The sequence below is a fragment of the Clupea harengus genome, chromosome 3 (assembly GCF_900700415.2).
Source record: "Clupea harengus chromosome 3, Ch_v2.0.2, whole genome shotgun sequence".
In the NCBI taxonomy this organism is placed as follows: Eukaryota; Metazoa; Chordata; class Actinopteri; order Clupeiformes; family Clupeidae; genus Clupea; species Clupea harengus.
In genome coordinates, this window is record NC_045154.1 from 2799991 (window position 1) to 2818855 (window position 18865).

Sequence of the window (18865 nt, forward strand, 5' to 3'; positions counted from 1 at the left end):
GGTGGGTGTCATCTAAACAGGCCATACCCAATGCAGGCCATACCAGCACTACCTAAAATGACAAGGGGGTCAACATCGTTACTGTGCAGACCCACAGTGCCATATATCTTGCACATATGGTATGTAAACAACTTTAATTGCTTAACACCTGTGTAGTTTGTTTAACAGAATGACACTAAAACAGAGAATAAACACATCAACAGGTACAATGAGAGGCCTTTTAAGATTAGCAATATCATTACTTAGTGCACTAAGGGCATCTGATAATACAACTGTAACATAACACAGAATATGTTTACATGACAGTGATGCCCTCTTGTCCTCTGTGTCCCACAGGCTTCGTATAACAGTCTTCGTATAACGTCATGGACTGCTTGCTCTCTGCCGTCATCTTCTTTTTCCTCGTGTGATTGGCAGCAGGCATGCCTGCAGCTCTGACAGAAACCCTAACCAGCCCAAAAGGGAACATCTATAGGTCGGACCTGTTTGGTTCCTCTCTGGGATGTATTCCCTGTGTCATGACATAGCCATTCCTCTGCCACATTTAGAAAACTTCTGTCATAGTTACCTAATGTGTCATCTTGAGGCCATAAAACTAGGCCAGGCTGGTCCAGCTCCCACGATGTCCCCTGAGACACCTGCAGCTGCAGAGGGGAGTCCTGACTTCAGTGCCCAAGGTTCATATGGATTAGAATGGTCAGACTGAATGATGATGCAATTTTACCAGAGATTACCAAATTAACAAAGAATATGAGACAACTTTTGTGCTGTTTAGAAAAAAAAGTAATGTTTAATAATATGATCAATAACCAGTTACGTTGCATTGAAAATAGTTTTTGCTGTTAACATTAATTATACTGACCTTTACATCCTCATGAAACAACATTATCTTTTGTGAAATCGTTCTAAGACCTACCAGAATGATTAAACAACAACTATATGCTTAGAATTTTTTTTCATATCACAAACCAGGATTTTCGGATGCTCTCCATGCCACGTCTAAGGAAAATAACAACAAATCACCTCCACAGAATGACGCGTAGCATCCCACAAGTGACTGCAATAAAAGAAAAGAAAATGAATGAAACTGTGGTTCATTTATGGCTTAGCGTTTCTCTCGCCAAAATTATCCCTTAAGAATCCGCTACACCCTCCTTGGTTGAAACGGTCATATAGCAATCGCCATATATAAACCCACTTTACATTATGTTAAGATAAAAACCTAAAATTTGACATTCGAAAACAGATATGACAAGTCATATGTGTGCCCTGGTAATACCAGTAACAGACGAGCTTTAAATATTTCTACTTGTATGGCACCACTCAAACAACAACACGCAAATGGTGGCATTCAAGTGCAAGACAATTACTTCTAACCTACCACGCAAGGTGATGAAAACTGCAGTAGCCAACTCCTGTGGAAGTGTTGACATGCACGTGGTTATCCCTATCAAGGGAGGAGTGACATCAACACCAATAATGAAGGCGGCTCATCAATGGGCAGAAGGCTATAAAAGGAACTCAGCGAGGCTTCTAATCTTATCTGATTCATTCCGTTCATCTACTGCCTCAAAATCTGCGCAGCAAAACGATTTTCCAAGACAAGGCTGACCCACAAGAGGCAAGTGGAATAATCAATAATGATATGCGTATAGTCTTTTTGAAATGTGCTCTCAGAATAAAACGTGTAGTTGATGATGATTTTGTGCTAAACATTACTTTTTCATTTCAGGTTTCAAACCACAATGTTAGCCACCAGAAGAACTTTATTTCTCATCCTCTGTGTATTATACTACTCAGTTATCTCGGACGGAAGGCCAGTGAGGTTTGTCGTCTTACTTTCCTAATTTCCCAGTGTCTTAATAAAAAAAAAAAAAAGTAAAAAAAATCAATTGTTTGCTCGTAATGGCATTTGCACAAATTCTAAATGTTACATTTTTCATACCATAGAAAGAGGTCTGTGAGCGAAGTCCAGCTAATGCACAACACCGGAGTGCAAAAACACATACAGGAGAGACAGGACTGGCTCCAGATGAAGCTTCGGGACATCCACACTGCTGCTATCAGGAACTCTGACCGTGGGAGAGCGCGAAAGCTGCTTCCAGAAGATTTACCGGATTTACTTGAACAGTTATCTCCTGGTGATGTTGAAAACCGAACATTTTGGAAAAGCTAAATTTTTCCTGATGGCGGAATTCTGTAGGGTTTGTTGAATATTCCAATATGAAATAATTACGTTTTGATTTAGTACTTATTTATTTATATACATCATTGTCATGTATTTATTTATATTCATTTAATTCTAAACTATTTGAATGTACAGATATGGCAAAGCCATGATATGTTACGACTAACAGCTGCACTTTTAATGAATTTGTAAACCCCAGTGAGACATTCGGCAAGAAAAGATGAGAGGGACCAAACTTTTATACTTGTTTTATTTGATTTGGAAATGTAAGCCTAGCTGTTTTGTTCAAGGCATCCATATCATGTTTTACTCCACTAGTGATGACATAAGAGCCGCCAGCACACTGAGATCTACTGAGATATCTTGTCTAGGCTACAGACCAGTGTATTTATATGAAGATAATGGGAAAAGATCAAATACTGTAGGCCTAAGGAAGCTACAGTAGCCTAATTTCAGTTAATAACAAGTTCAGTCATGTGCAACTGTTACCTCACAAATAGGCCTAGGCTACAGAGGGCAACATTGCAGTGTATTTTACTGTTCATATCGTCATACGATTCACAAAAGTTAGAGCCTATTGTTAATGTATTGTTATTTGCTACAGTATTTGTTCCTAAAGCTATTGTTGATGTGTTCAGTATTTATAACGATTTTGTATTCATTGCTTGATTAATTCAACTTACGCATATGAGTGACCTTGTCATGTCGTGTCAGCATTGACGGTTTAATATCCTATTTATTAAAGTACTCCTTTTGTGAAACCTATTGCGTTGGCAACATTGTGTATGTTTGAGAATGCACTGACATCTGACATCAAGAAGTTCTTGCCACAATCTGATGCTGGGCAATTGCAATGGACATCGCAACGTTCTAGAGATGTTCTCAGAACTAGTTGAAAACTGGATGGTATAGCAGTGACCTTGAAAATGATCAGCTGACATAGTCTACACTCAAAACGGCATCAAACCATAACGGTGCATGCGAGTGAGAGTTTAATGGGATAATGGGAAAGACGAAACCTGACGTAAAAACTTTGTCCCCTGAAGCGCACTGAAACAAGTGGCTTACGTGAAAAAAAGCCTCAGGTCTACTTAATAGCCTATATAATATCTCCTTTCTATCCTATCCATATTGCCTAAGAACCAGTAAAACGAAACTGGTTCATCGTTTTATTTCTGCAAAGGAAGATGCAAATTACACCGAACAAACAAACAAACAAATTAACAGTAGGCTTAGCTATTATTCTAAAGAGTATGCTGTGGCGTCCACGTTACGGTGGCTATAAAGTCTCAAAACGCAAAAGGGATTAAAATAAGTATTAATAACACCAAAACAATTCAAAAGACGAAGATAGGAAGTTGCTCCGAAGTAGGCCCTACTGACATGTGTACTGACAAATTATTCTTCCAATTATAGCCCAAGTATCTGCTACGAAGGCGTCATGCCCTCGCGAGAACTAGGCTACGTGATTGTCAGTCTTGATAGCTAAAGAAGCGAAGACCTGCTGCGACTGCGAGAATGACTTGAAGTGTGCAAGTACTATCGATGGCTAGCTAGTTAGCTAGTGCAGTGTTGCTTGGACTCTCAGTTAACATTGACGTTTACTGTAACTTTACCTGGTATACGCTGTTCCCCCAGATCTACCATGCATCAGTTTACAATAAGCTTCATTCTAAACTGACAGGTAAAGGAACATCCGAGGTTTTGTTTTGAACTGTGTAGTTTAACGTCACTTGGTTGGCTGCCTGTCAAACACCATTCCAGCTATGCTAGCGTTAGGTGTCGTAATGTTCCTAGCTAGCTTGGTTAGCTTTGCCTGTGGGGTAATGATCCCAGCTGTTTCCTTATTTGGAAGATCTTTCAGTGATAAACGTTAACTCAGCTATCCTAAGTTAGATTCTTGCTACCTGATCAGGCTGTATGGGAAAGGCTCTGCCACGTAAACATTGCTCTTTCATATGGCTTCGTACGAGAAGGGAAATAATGGCACTGATTCAACTATAGGTATAGCAAAACTAATATGTTAGCCTTTATGCTTTGATGATGTAAAGTTAGCAACATATTCTTTACCACGTCAGCTGACAACAAAAAGTTATAACCTTGCCAATGTTAAACTAGTTAGACAGACAGATAGATGTTTCCTTTAATTTACAGTAGTCAACGATGGAAATCCAAGGATGGTAACGTCGAGTTGTCTAACGTTAGTCTGTTTATTTACTATCTAGTGTCTATCTCGGGTAGGTCAGTAAAAGTGAATAACTTGTGCCTAGCTAACTATGCTACACAGCAGAAAGCTGTATTTGAACTTGGTTGAACACAGATTAATGCTTAAAATGCACAACTAATCGCTTTCAAATGTCAACACCGCATAACTTGTTTGTGAAAAAGCAAAGTAAACGCTTCAGTGCTGCTTGCAGATTTGGGGTATTTGGCGACACCGGGTGGCGACTGGCGGGGAAAGCTTTCAATTGGAGATGTAGGTTTGTGTCGTGATGAAAACAGTAACACGAACGTCAGTAGGTGTACATTTCTCTCCAAATTGCCAGGTTATTACTACATAATTGTTTAGGATTCACCGCAGAGCTCGTTATTTTAAGTTGCGTAATATAGGAACTAAGGTAGGTCTAACGTTACTCTTTAATAGCATTAACAAAAATAGCAGGCATTTTAATGATTTATCTAATGAATGAATGACCGCACAAATATTTCACTACCGTGTATAAAAGATGAACCCGTGTATACCTATTGTAAGCAGTACATGTACATTTCAATGCATGTATGGGACCAAACATTTGGGAATTGGGCCTAAGTGTGGGAGTGAGGTTTGCTGTCTGAAATGTCTAAACCTGTCCAGTGCTTCCTTAAGGTTGAGCTTGAAGTAGTGGTGCTATTTCAGACAGGAAAACTGCTGTGGGGATGAATGATACTTTCCTCAAGGTGGTATTATGGCCTTTTAAAGGAATATCATCCATTTGGAGCCAGCTGGGTGTAATCCAGGACCAGCTTCTCGAAAAGTTATCCCCAGATGTGTACTTGAAGTGTTAAAGTCATGTCTGGCCCTGCAAGGCCACGTTTTTGACAATGCAACCTTAGCTAAGCCTGAACCCCTTTGGTTACTATCAGTAGGTCCAACTAACAGTTGAACATACTTCAAACCTTGTTCATGGTAGGTTATCACAAAGGGCATCATTTTTTGGTAAGATGCGATTTGTACAATATACAGTTAGAAATAATTTGCGCTGCCACAAAGCACTAGTTATGTCCTGCTATTTTGCAGGAGGATAGGTTTGCCAGCTTGGATTACATTTTCAGTCTTTTAGATTTAGGCAAGGGCAGGCCTAACTGCACTCCCAACTGTGGACTCTTCTGTTTAACAATAGGTTTTTGTTGCTGAAAATGTTGCTGATAAATCTTTTCCTCTTTGTGCAGGATATGGTTGTTTTTGAAGAGGTTTCCAGCCCTTTGACCCATAGGCAAGTGTAATGGCTTCATGCCCTCTGTCACATGACAGCAACTCCAGTGATAACGAAACCTGGGATCATAAGGCAAACTGCAAACTTTGTAAACATTCAAGGTAAATGCCTTTATTGTTTTTATTCAATTTAGGTTTTTATTCAGTGTTCTGGTAAAATGCTTAAAAGGAGCCCTGATGAGTGTTGGATGCATTATATATATGTTTATTTGTTAGGAATGTTCTCAATTATGAATACTGAAGTGATATATTGAAAAACAATGTCAGCTATTTAAAAAAAATCTTAACACAAATGCTTGTCTATAAATGCAGACTTTGTTTACCTAATTACTTGGCCTAAGGTGCTCAAGGAATAAACAAACAAGAGCCAACACATCAATAAATCCAATAGGCTATCTGATTTTCTGTTGTATGAAACATTTAAAACTTTCAAGTGCCCTCTTTCAAATGTATGTAGGCCTAGTGACAAACTGAATATGATATGCTCTGTGGGGCTATGTTATTTCTTATGGATGACAGAGATATGAAAAAAGCCACCATGACCCTTGTAAACTCAAAAGCATGCAAAAGATTATATAATATGGTAAGATGTATGCATCATCCTATTGCAAAAAGTGTGTTGCGATAACACTATGATAGGAAAAAGGAAGGCAGCTTTCTGTGTGCTCACTACCAACTCGGTTGAACTGTTTTCCCAGTTAGTATTTTCCTGTAATAATACTGCATTCATCACCCACCTGTCTTCAAACCACATATGCACACATATTTTGTTTAACAGAATATACAAGAATACACCAACAGATTGTTTTGGAGACAGTGAATGCACATTAATGTGATACATGCACCCCTGTACGAAAGAGAGATGGGTTTAAGCCCAAAGAATTTTAGAATTTGCTATGCTGTCCATTACAGTAATGTTAGTCAGCTCACATGTCAACTCAGTTCAACTAGCACACTGTTTCCCTGTAATTATAAACAGAATATTTTTATGAATTGAATATTTCTTTTCATTTCACATAATATATTGTAGTTATCTCACAGAGTCAGGCGTCTTTGGCTTTCTTGATGTTAAGTAACACACAGCACAAGCATTCAGACACTGATGCAGCTTGGCTGCCTGTTTGGCTAGCGACAGGCGGTCTGGACAGATGGGGCGTGAATCTATAGTGTTGATGTCTTGCTGGACTAGGCTGGTGCATATGCAGTCTTCGTCTCTGGCAGCGAAGACGTCTGTGAACGCTCTCATAGCTGGTGTCGCTGGCTCTTTTCCAGCCCCTTGTGGCCCCCTGCTGGTACAGCTCCTCAATGACCTGCCGGCTGTCGCTGGTGGTCTCGGTGTGTTGGCCTCCGGAAGCGGCATGCTTCAGGACCTGGGCTCTGTAAAGTGCCTTGAGACAATTTTATCATTTTGACGCTATATAGATACAATTGAATTTAATTGAGTGGCTCTTCAGTGCAGCTGTTGCTGGCTGTGGAGGTGGCTGCTCGCTTGCGAAGATTCCTCCCTTTGATTGGGTGTGGCAACGTGAAGGATCTCTGGACCCACAGTGGGCCCTGGGCAGCCCTCTTCTGCTGACGGTGTCCTCGTCATCAGCGAAGATGTGCTGGCTTCCCCGAAGTGGTCGATGTTGACGCAGTGGTTCTTTGCTCCCCTGCTAGCGCGCCGTCAGGGGCCGTCCTCTGCTGACGATGACCTGGTTGAGGACCGTAGTGGGCAGGCTCCTCAAGGGTTGGCATGGATTTGGCACGATGACCTTGTTGAAGATTTTGGCGCTCAGTCTGTTCCCTTGTTGGCGTGGTCTCTGTCAAGGATGGCAGTGCAGGAATTCGTTTGGGTTATGGGCGGCTTCTCATCGATGGGCAGCTTTGACGCTTTTTGGTCTGGCGTGGAGGTAAGGGTAGTCCCTCTGGTTGATGGCTCTTTCTCCCCAGTGCTGGCTAGGGCCACGGTTTCAGCACCCAGACGGCGCTGCGCCCAGGATACATCCACCGCAGCCCCCCACCTGGCCAGCAGGTCCAGTCCAATCTGGATGATGGCCAGTTAGAATGGGTGTTCGACCACTGGGCCTCCAATGAGCACTCGTAGGATTTCCTCCCTCATCTGAGTTCTCCATGTCACCGCGACGATACACATCTTCCTGGTGGTCTTGACTTCTCTGAGCCAGGTAGTGTGCTGGGCTGGATGAGGGAAATGGTGGACCCAGTACCGAGCAAGGCTCGACATGGAACACCCTCCAGGATGCAGCTTACATGGAGTCTGTGAGCCTGGCCCAGCCGCCCAAGCTGCAGGTAGAAGGGGCGATGAATGAAGGCTGTTTCTACCACACTAGGACCTGCTGCTGCTGCTCCGTCTCCCTCAGCATTCTCACTTCTTGTGCCAGCAGCTTCACTGACTGACCGGAATTGAGAACAAGCTAGATTGGTCTCAATTTCACGCTAAATGCTAATGTTGGTTAAGTTACCTGTGGTGCTGTCATATTACAGTGTATTATCATATCTGATAAGCTATGGTTAGACTACAAATTGTCAGGCTTTTATTTGAGTTAGTCTGCTGTAGCCTGAAGACAAAACAACAATAGTCAGGACAACTTTGTTGCATGTTGGGCAATGATCATGTTACGTATGTTGAATACACTTTTGAGTCTTGTAGCTACCAAGGTAGCATAGTTGCTGCTTTCTTTCATAGAATTTAAAGTTACTACTCTAAGTCAGAGAACTGTTTACACAATAGGGGTGAAAATGCGCTGGTTTATCTAGTCCGTGCTTGTAAAATATCCTCTGTGTCTTCTAATGTAATACCAAAGGACACCTCTCTGGGTTCAGAGCATGTGCAACTGTCAGTAGACCCTTCTTGTGAAAGCAGAACGAACAGGTACGGGAGGGGTAGAGCGAAGGGAGATTGTCCAGTAGTTAACCGATTGGAGATGGCGTTCTCTTGGACGGATGAAAAAATGAAAATAAAAAAGGCTAAAATTGGTCGCCAAATATACCTGGGCAGCCGTTAGTATACCTGGGCAGCCGTTAATATACCTGGGCAGCCGTTAATATACCTGGGCATCCGTTAATATACCTGGGCAGCCGTTAATATACCTGGGCAGCCGTTAGTATACCTTGGCAGCCGTTAATATACCTGGGCATCCGTTAATATACCTGGGCAGCCGTTAGTATACCTGGACATCAGTTAATATACCTGGGCAGCCGTTAGTATACCTGGGCATCCGTTAATATACCTGGGCAGCCGTTAATATACCTGGGCATCCGTTAATATACCTGGGCAGCCATTAATATACCTGGGCAGCCATTAATATACCTGGACATCAGTTAATATACCTGGGCAGCCGTTAGTATACCTGGGCAGCCGTTAATATACCTGGGCAGCTGTTAATATACCTGGGCAGCTGTTAATATACCTGGGCATCCCCCAAGTAAAGTGTATGTGTGTGGATGGTTTAAGGATCGACACCGGCCTTATTTGTGTTGGCTTTTACCCCAATTCAGCATCAAAATTTAGAAGAGTTTTCTGCAACAAAGTGATAAATCATGCCTGGGTCTGCAAAGCATTATTACCTACAGCCCTTTCCCAATTGAATTCATAGGCTGTGTTAACATCCACAGATTTTTTAAGTAAATCTGAATCCAGACAAGTTTGCAGCTTGCACATGAACTAATGAATCCTAAATTCAGATAGATTTATTTCTTTGTGAAATGAACTATTGGCACCTGCTGTGTTCTTGCGTGTGGGTTTGGGCTACCCCTTCCGTTGCAATGATGGGGAACCTGTGGGGGGCAGAGAAAGGCAGTGGTGTAGAGATAGTGCGAGGTTTTGAACCAGGTTACTGCAGCAGGCGTCGTTCCTTGGTATGGACGAATAAGTGAACATTTTTGGGCTACTCCAGAAAGGAGGTATTCTCGGGCCTGATCAGCCTAGGGGGCGTGACTTAGCTTGGCTCCATGACCACGTGGGCTTTCGTTGTGGGGCAAGATATACGGGGAGGCTGGAGAAAGCCATCCTGCGGTGTGAGAAAAGATAAGCCTCATCTCTCTGGGGTTTGTCAGGTGCCAGGACATTTTAGTTGGGTTTGTTTTGTAACACATACACCTTAGCTGTTGCCCTACTTTCCGTAATCTTATATGTAACAAGCTGGGAGAGAACTTGGTACATAGCACTATCCAAAATGTTTACCATAAATGAGAAGTAGTCCTTCATTATTAGTGTATATTGATTATCAAAAGTCTGTTCCACCACCCTGTGGTACAGGGTTTGGTGCAGTTGCTGTTATTGTCATAAATGTAGACTAACCCGTCTGCATACTTCAATTGGTCGATTGAATTAGTCGTGCCCGACTCAGAAACTGTTAAAACTCTCGTCTGCTTTACTGAATCGGAGAGAATTATAAATATGAACATTCCCTTAATCACCACGAAAAAAGACAGTGAATGAACTGAATGATGTAGCCACCCAGTATAGTAGATTTGAAGGCTACTTCAAATCGCCCAGTAGGTCATGCATTTTTCCCTGTAGGCTAATTCGGCAAAATCTTTCACCTTTACGTTTTAAACGATATGTCCATCCCCGGTGAAATGCACGCCCTTCGACAGTAGGCTACTCTAAAAGGGCACTGACAATCCACTGTATCATATTTGTTAACATCTTGAACGACACGCCCCTTGATAATATACGATTGTAAGAAATCTTGTATTGTAAGGATTCTTGTGCTAAATGTCGTGTTGGATAGTCTTCCATCACCTCCAGCTCACCTCATTGAATGTGACTGTCTTCGCTAATGGGGGGGAGGATCCTGTGCGGTCACAGAATAGCTACAATACAGCAAGAAAGGTCGGTCTACGTCACCAAGGCTGTCGTATATGGCATATTCTTGGATAAAACAAACGGCCATTCATTTCTTACGGCACTCCCGTTACGGTGCTTAATGACTACCCCCGTGTCCTCCCTTTGTGATCGTTAGTGTCAAAGACATCGTGTTCAGCTATCTGCACACCATGCAAGTTGTCAGGGACTATGCGTAATATGCTGGAGTTGGAAAGTAATGCCCAAGGATGCTAAACCAGTTGGAAAGCCCGCATTGTTTGGAGGACCGCAAGTCTTTTGTGCTCTTATCCCCCAGCTCTTTCCGTGGTGCTGCCTTGTCTTTAAAGCGCCTTGTGAGAAAGACGGGTAGGTGATCGGTTTTTTTCTGTTTTGGCGATTAATTGATGCTTTGGACTTGTATAATCCACACATCGTTTAATCCTTAGAATCACTTAACACGTTCAATCATTTACGTTTCAAACTAAGATAATACTGCAATGAAGTTATATCCGGATGCAGTCAAGTCAAAACATACTTCGCTTTTCTGCCCTTGAAGTCTTTAGTCTTTAGGCGCATTCCAGTGTAACATTAGCCCGCCTGTGTCAGCAGCGCGTTGCATTATTGATTAGAACCTTTCTTTTAAGTAAAGGGCATCTGCTCTGTAGATGAAAATGGAAAATAATTATAACACTAACTGAAACGCTTCACTTGTGCCCCACATTGTCAAACAAACGTGATGTTCAGTCTCGCAATGCTTTTCCATTGTGTGTCTTGCATGAGGCTCCAGCATATATCTGGGCACATCCAGTTGACAGTTATCTAGTTGACCTAATTTTCTGGCATCATCTTTAATGTAGTCGGGATGAGTGTACACAGCAGTAAAGAGGATTTTTATGGCTGAATAGTCTTCATGATATAGTGATATGGTCTTAAGTCTAAGAACACGATAAGCTGTGGCCCTGCAGTTTCTGTGTGTATTGAGCCGTGAATGAAATAAGCTGTGGCATAATATTTTCTCTATTTTTCTTTTAAAAATTGACATACAGGATAAGCAAGATTAAAGTATTAAGATATAAAGTGTGTTTTACCTAAATAATCTGTCGAATAGGGCAACATAAGAGCATTCTAGTTGAGCCCTGTTACCTCTCATCATGATAAGGACTAAACCTTTAAAAAAAAAAAAAAAATGGTAACAACTTTAAATTGCAACCCTTTTTGTATTACTATTTGTAATACTTTTGTAGATGCATTTGGATACTTTTTATAGTGATAGTTGAGATTTAGCTTCTTTGTCCTGTGCCCTTGTACAGCCACCCCTTCCTATGAGCGTGTCATTGTCCATGTTTAATGAGGAGGAGGGACATTTTCATTCTTCAATTCTTGCGCTCTGCACAAACAGAGGTGCTGATGTTGCTACCTAGTTCTTGACAATGAGCAGATGTGTTCATAATGTTCCTACCCTTGTCCAGGCAGATGTGTTAGTCATTCAGTGGTAATCACATGGTTACAGTAACTATGTAATGTTTGCCTGTTTACTAAAAAAAAAATATATAAAATTACCATATAATGTGTGTGTCTCTCTCTCTTTTTATTTATTTTTATTTATTTTTTTAAACCTTCCATCATACATAAATGAAAGGACTGCATGCTGCAGAGAGACCCCTGATTGACCTTATGTGAACCTTGTTACTCTCTTATCTGAACCTTGTTACTCTCTTATGTGAACCTTGTTACTCTCTAATTTGCTCAGTGCCCAGTCACGTGGCTCTCCACTGGAGTCGGAGCTGGCCAACATGAGCCTGCAGGGAGCCAGCGGTGGCCCGGAGCACTCCAGAGAGCGCCGGCGCTCCAGCGACCGCTCCCGAGATCCCTCCCATGAGCGCGGTGAGGGCCAGCTCACACCCTGCATTCGGAACGTCGCCTCACCCACTCGCCTGCTGCACAGTGGTGAGTTCCTACCTACCCCATGCCAGCCGTGCGGGCCCAGAGGGTATGATACCGCCTCAGTGCTCAAATGTTATATTTTGGATATATTATAGATATTTTGATGGCTCTCAATTATTTATTATTATTACATTATTTAAAGCAGCAGTAAGGAGTTTTGGTCTAAAAAAACGTAACTACCTAAGAGGCATGTGAACACCAAAAACAGCTCAGTTGGCACTGAAAAAAGCTTGCTAGCATGCCAACTAATGTCTTTGGTAATGTATTGTGAAAGCTTTTCTTACATTTTCTGGGGGTTGTCCATCTTGGACCACAGAACTCCATAGTGCATAGCCTGGGGGGCTAGAGTGAACCAGGAGTGTGGCTATCTGCTCTTCACATGACTGTACACCATCAAAAGGAATTTGAAGATGATGCCAAAATGAGCTGCTTGTAAAACCATATTTAAAAAAAGGGTCAAATTGCTGCCTACTGTTGCTTTAACCATTATATAGTTGAATATGGCAGTTCACTTAACATATTGCCTGAAAAGTCCTCGTCTCATGCATCAAGGGTTAAAATATGGCATCCTTTAATCCCCACAGACCGTGAGTCTGGTCCTCCCTCGCTCTCCACCAGCCCCAGACCCATGAGAGCAGCCACCAGCAGCCAGCTGAGTGCCGACGCTCCTTTTAGAGGTCACAGCCCCACCGACCTGACCTACGTCTACGACAGCGCCAAGGAGGGCCTGCGCAGCATCAGGACCTGTGAGCGCGTCACACTGATAGTAGACAACACCCGCTTTGTGGTGGACCCCTCCGTCTTCACGGCCCAACCCCATACCATGCTGGGCAGGTGCGGCCAGTCATCTGAACACATCCTTTCATTTTTGACCGTACTTTGTCATTTTGACACGCTTAAAGAGTCTGTCTTGCTCTTTTGTAGAATGTTTGGATCTGGAAGGGAATACAATTTCACCAGACCCAATGAGAAAGGAGAGTATGAGGTTGCAGAGGGAATCAGCTCCACCGTGTTCAGAGCCATTCTGGTAAGGAGGTTTCTGAGGGTTCTCAGATTACTGCTCACTTTCCCCCTCACAGTTTCACATGAGTTCCTGTTGGCTTTGGAGTAGAATTACTCCGCAGTGACATGAGTTGAGATTGAAGGAGAAACCGCTGAGTTTTTTTACTGTGTTTGCAGATGTCTGACCTTGTTTATTAATGATGTATGGGCTGATCGCAATGTACCGCTTTGCTTTGCTGTGCAGTTCATAGGGTAGGTATGGCGGTGAAAATACAAAATAATAAAATTAGCCCTCTAAGCCCTATGGTTTAAAGAAACTACAGTGAATTAACTATCACCATCAACTTGCCTGTCTTATGATAATGCTGATGGGAAATTTACCCATTTTTGGGGCATTTGAACTACCGTAGATAAGCTTGCAAAGTTAACGTTATGTAAACTTCTCCTCGGTCAAATGTTATGGTTTGGGATATAATAGTGAAATAACACTGTGTTCTTACAGTTATGGTTAGGGATATTTAAAAAAAAAAAAAAAGTTATGGATTCTCTGTCTTAAACTAAAAACTGAAGTGATGTATACAAATTATTTCAAGATGAAGCTGTAGACCTAACATCCATCGACCAATACAGCCCAAAAACACTGACGCCAGCTCCACAGTTCAAACACTGACGCCAGCTCCACAGTTCAAACACTGACGCCAGCTCCACAGTTCAAACACTGACGCCAGCTCCACAGTTCAAACCCATCCTGTAGGACGGCTGCTGAGCAGCCTTCACTGGTGTACCTACATAGTGTGAGCTCTGGCATAGTTTAGAAGATGGTCAAAAGTAATTGCTACATTCATTAGCAGTAGTTTATATAATAATCTACTGTTAAAGCAATTTAGGCATTTGAAACACCAAATTATGTTCACATGAAATTTATCCTGAACGCTGTCAACTGCCAGAAGAACAAAACAAATGTCAAGGATACATAAAGTTTTGTGTTATTTTTCCTAAGTAGGAAAAGCAGTTTAATGTGTGCTAGTGTATTCAAATAGCAGGATGGGAACATTGAGTATTTAATTATACTGTAGTGACTCTATGCTGACATGATTGCTTAGGTCTAATGGAAAGAATGATTAATCACAGTTAGAGTTATGCTTTTCTGATTGAAACCCATTACAAGGATAAATCTTGATTGAGCTTCAATGTATTGAAATTAAGACATCCATACCTCCATACATCACATTTCCCTCTCCCCTTGCTGATCTGAGTCCTGTCTGCCTGACAGGTATGGGAAATAAGACCCCGATATATCACATTTCCCTCTCCCATTACTGATCTGAGTCCTGTCTGCCTGGCAGATATGGGAAATAAGACCCCGATACATCACATTTCCCTCTCCCATTACTGATCTGAGTCCTGTCTGCCTGGCAGATATGGGAAATAAGCTAGATCTGCTCTTGGGTTGCTTTCTTAACACACCAAGTCTTATTGAGGTATTTCCTCATTAATGGTTTCTACAAGTATAACCATTGTTTTTGTTATTTTATTGTTGTCAGACTATGGAGTCAACACTCTACTTATACGCAGTATGTTTGATCTCTAAATTCAGAAACAAATGTGGTATTCCTGTATTGCTCTTTAACTCATTTAAACCAGATATGTTATTTTGAAGAACATTGAGGATTTTCTAGGGGTTTAGTCAATGCCAGGAGAGGAACTTTAGGTATATAATGTGTATCATTATAATGGGTTTCTATTGTAAAAATAAACCTTTGTGGTTAAAGCATGACACCAGATCATGATTTTGGGCACCGACAGTGTTAATGATAATGTTATGTTCAAGACAAAAGGAATTTGATGTTTTAGGTTGCTGTAATCATCAAAATGATCTGTCCATCACCTCTGTGTTATGATTGTGAACGAAGGAGGATGGTCAAAATGAAAATGAGGGTGTCTATTTGAAAATCACTAAAATTGCAAAAAAAAACAAAAAAAAACATTGACTCAACCTTTTAACCACATTAGTCTCTGTAAGCCTTTATAATATCCTTCTATGGTGAATGTGAATCATAATTTATTTCTCTCAGCAATATTTGGTATCCAGTGGTTGTTTTGGTATATTATTGGTACTTCTCCAGAAACTGTTTCAGAATGACCCTTAATAACCCTGTGTGTTTTTATAATGGTGTGTTTAGCCTATGTGTTTTGGTTTGCTTTTAGTTCATTAAACACTGGATAAGTATTCTGCAATTGATTCAACCGGCTACACTAGAGTGAATGAGGTGGCAGATTATGCGTGGTATGTTATATAACACAGATTTTGAAGGATCAACTATTAATGCTGAGCAACATGCCCGAGCTTTCATTTGTGCCGTGAGACACTCTCTTCATGTCCTAGGGGATGGTGAGCAGGAGTGCGAGGTAACGGCCAGAAATGTTTCTCTCTCCCGCTTGAATTTGCCCTATGTTTTTTTTTTTTTTTTTTTCGTCCTGTTGTCTCTGCTTCTCCATCGGTGCTGTTAGCCTAGGTGTTGCTTTTTTTTGTGTGCTGCGTTGCCTGGGATACTGGACACTGCCTTGTATAGGATTGATCTGCTTTTTATCTTGTTCAAGGGGAACATAAACTGATCTATTTGGGTGTTTGAATTTTATAATCTCCTTCATCGTTTTGCGATCAAACTGTAAACACTTCCGAGCAGCAGGCGCTCGTGCTCCATGGCGATGCCAGAATCAGGGCAGCGAGGATAACAAGCTCTGCTGGAGACATCGGGCATTTTCAATGAGATGGCAGTCGTGCTTCCGTGTGATTACTGTTGTGTCTTCCACTTGAGCGATCGGACTGCCTCACTGACTGCAAATGGACCTGCCATGATGGGGAGAGGAGTGGGAGGGGATGGAACGGGGTCGCTCCATGCCTGCTTTTGTAGCGACGCTAGGACCTGCACTGGTGGAGTAATGGCTGCCTGTTTGTATTTCTCACACACTCTCTCCTCTGCAGGATTACTACAAATCGGGGATAATCCGCTGCCCTGATGGGATCTCCATTCCGGAGCTGAGGGAAGCATGTGATTACCTCTGCATCGCCTTCGACTGCAGCACCATCAAGTGCAGAGATCTTAGTGAGTAAATGTTCTAGGCTTCGTCCCAAGGGTTAGAAAAACACCAAATATGCATGGCATGTAGTAGGATGCAATGTAAGACATAGCACTCGATTGTTGTTGTTGTTGTTGTTGCTGTTATTGTTGTTGTTGTTGTTATTCATTTTAGATGTAGTTGTAATCTAATCCTCGTTTCCTCTTTTGCACAAGAGTGTCTATTGACAGGTTTTATGTTAGGTGTTTATCATTCAGTGAGTGGCTATTCAGAAAGTAGGTCAGCAACTCTGATATACTGCATTCAGTGTTCTGGCTGCTCCTCCATTGGAACAGGGTTTGCATCATGGCTCAGAGGTTTTATTGATGAGCTGGAATATGATGATTGGTGTTGGCTCTCCTGGATGACGTGAAGCTAATGTCCATTATCACAACATGGTTGAGGTTGTTGGTGTGTGTGTTTTTGATGGAAGCTAATCGACGAAGCCTGCACTTTTTGTGGGTTACAGGTGCCCTGATGCACGAGCTGTCTAACGACGGGGCAAGGCGTCAGTTTGAGTTCTACCTGGAGGAGATGGTGCTGCCGCTGATGGTGGCCAGTGCCCAGAGTGGGGAGAGGGAGTGTCACGTGGTGGTGCTGACGGACGACGACGTGGTGGACTGGGATGAGGAGTACCCGCCGCAGATGGGAGAGGAGTACTCACAGAGTCAGTATCCTGAACTAGTAATGGCTCTCTAGAAGTCTATATAGCTGATCTGGAAGGTTCCGGAAATAGTGTAGATAGAAAGAAATGCCATTGAATCCTTATTGCGCTCATCGACAAGTGGTAAAGATCTGGTTCTTTCATGTTCAAATAAACCTACTGATGTGTTTTGTCCTTGTTTAAACCTCAGAATTTTGTTTTTTCACCTTTTGTTTACAGTAATATACAGCACAAAACTATACAGGTTTTTCAAATACATCGAAAATCGAGAGGTCGCCAAGTCAGTTTTGAAGGAGAGAGGACTGAAGAAAATCCGATTAGGCATTGAAGGTAAGAGAACTGTATACAGTATGTTGGTGCGTAGGAAAAGTGATTTGGTGTCTGTTAGAGACGTCATGTCATTTTAAAGACATGATCAGTCAGTTATGTGTCATGTTAGAGACATGAAAATGCAAAGCAATTTGAATGGCAATAACGGATGTTGCTGTTAATGAATTTGTTAACACTTGCCTCGCAGGCTATCCCACTTACAAGGAGAAGGTGAAGAAGCGGCCGGGAAGTCGCCCGGAGGTCATCTACAACTACGTGCAGCGGCCATTCATCCGCATGTCCTGGGAGAAGGAGGAGGGCAAGAGCCGGCACGTGGACTTCCAGTGCGTGAAGAGCAAGTCCACCACCAATCTAGCGGCAGCTGCGGCTGACATTCCTCATGACCAGCTGGTGGTCATGCACCCCGGGCCCCAGGTGGACGAACTCGATATCCTGCCAAATCATCAGCCACCGCCCAGCCACCACTATGAGCCCGACCCCGACGCCCCCTCACCCGCCATCTGACACCCAGCATTCTACCCAGCACCGCCACGAAGAGCCGGCCGGCCTGCCAGCCCAATCACTGTGGCCTTCGCACCTGCTCTTCCGCCTTACAGCCTCCCAAACGCCCCTGTGCAGCACAAGGCCTTTCTCACGCACTCTTGGCCTCACCCTCCCTTTTATTCAGAAAGATTTTGAGTTTAAAAAAAAAGAAATGATAGTATTTATGTGTTTTTTTTTACAGTGAGACAGTGAGTGTTTGGGGTTATTTAGTGCAGTGGTGCTGCAACAGTGTGTGAGTGTGTAAATTAGTGTGTGTGTGTGTGTGTGTGTGTGAGTGAGTGAGTGAGTGCGTGTTTCAGGTTCACTTTTCTTGTGAACGCATTCTTGCACTGCAGACAGGAACCCAGCATGCGTGCTGCCTCACTGAAGCATGGCCTCAGCTGAGTAGAGTTGAACATATCCACCATGTAGGCAGCGTGCACAAATGATGTCACATTTCAATAAAAAACCTTCTTTTGTTGCAGTGAAATGAAACTTCCTATGTTACTTCTGGAAGTTGTTCTTGATTCCTTTAACGCCCTCATTGAATTTATTTACGGGACTTTAGCATCAGAAAAGTTGACCATGTCCTCAATAGTTTTAGCGTTGGACTCCTAAGAGAATTGTGCCAACTTTAGCCTAGATGCTTAGGAGGAGCATCTAGAATGATTTAGCCTAGACGGTTAGGAGGAGCATATAGAATGATTTGGAGACCGGTACACATTAGTTGAAGAAAATCAATGAAATGACAGCACTGCAGTACTACGTTATGCCCAGATAAGGCTGCTTTAACCACTGTTTAGGGATCAGTGG

General features: G+C 42.5%; 1 protein-coding gene across 3 annotated transcripts; it reads left to right on the forward strand.

The window, feature by feature from the left end:
- Window positions 1-3653: 3653 nt before the first annotated feature.
- On the forward strand, window positions 3654-18542 carry btbd10a (BTB (POZ) domain containing 10a). 3 transcript variants are annotated; one of them, XM_012822291.3, is made up of 9 exons: window positions 3654-3872; window positions 5618-5762; window positions 12221-12417; window positions 12999-13248; window positions 13339-13441; window positions 16403-16523; window positions 17006-17203; window positions 17420-17530; window positions 17718-18542. In XM_012822291.3, exons 2-9 carry the CDS (start codon window positions 5671-5673, stop codon window positions 18032-18034), a joined length of 1389 nt encoding a protein of 462 aa, XP_012677745.2. In that variant the 5' UTR covers window positions 3654-3872; window positions 5618-5670; the 3' UTR covers window positions 18035-18542. The 3 variants fall into 3 exon arrangements, with proteins under 3 accessions (XP_012677745.2, XP_012677746.2, XP_031420091.1); XM_012822292.3 differs by lacking the exon at window positions 3654-3872 and adding an exon at window positions 3925-4192; XM_031564231.2 differs by lacking the exons at window positions 3654-3872; window positions 5618-5762 and adding an exon at window positions 10431-10836.
- Window positions 18543-18865: the final 323 nt, after the last annotated feature.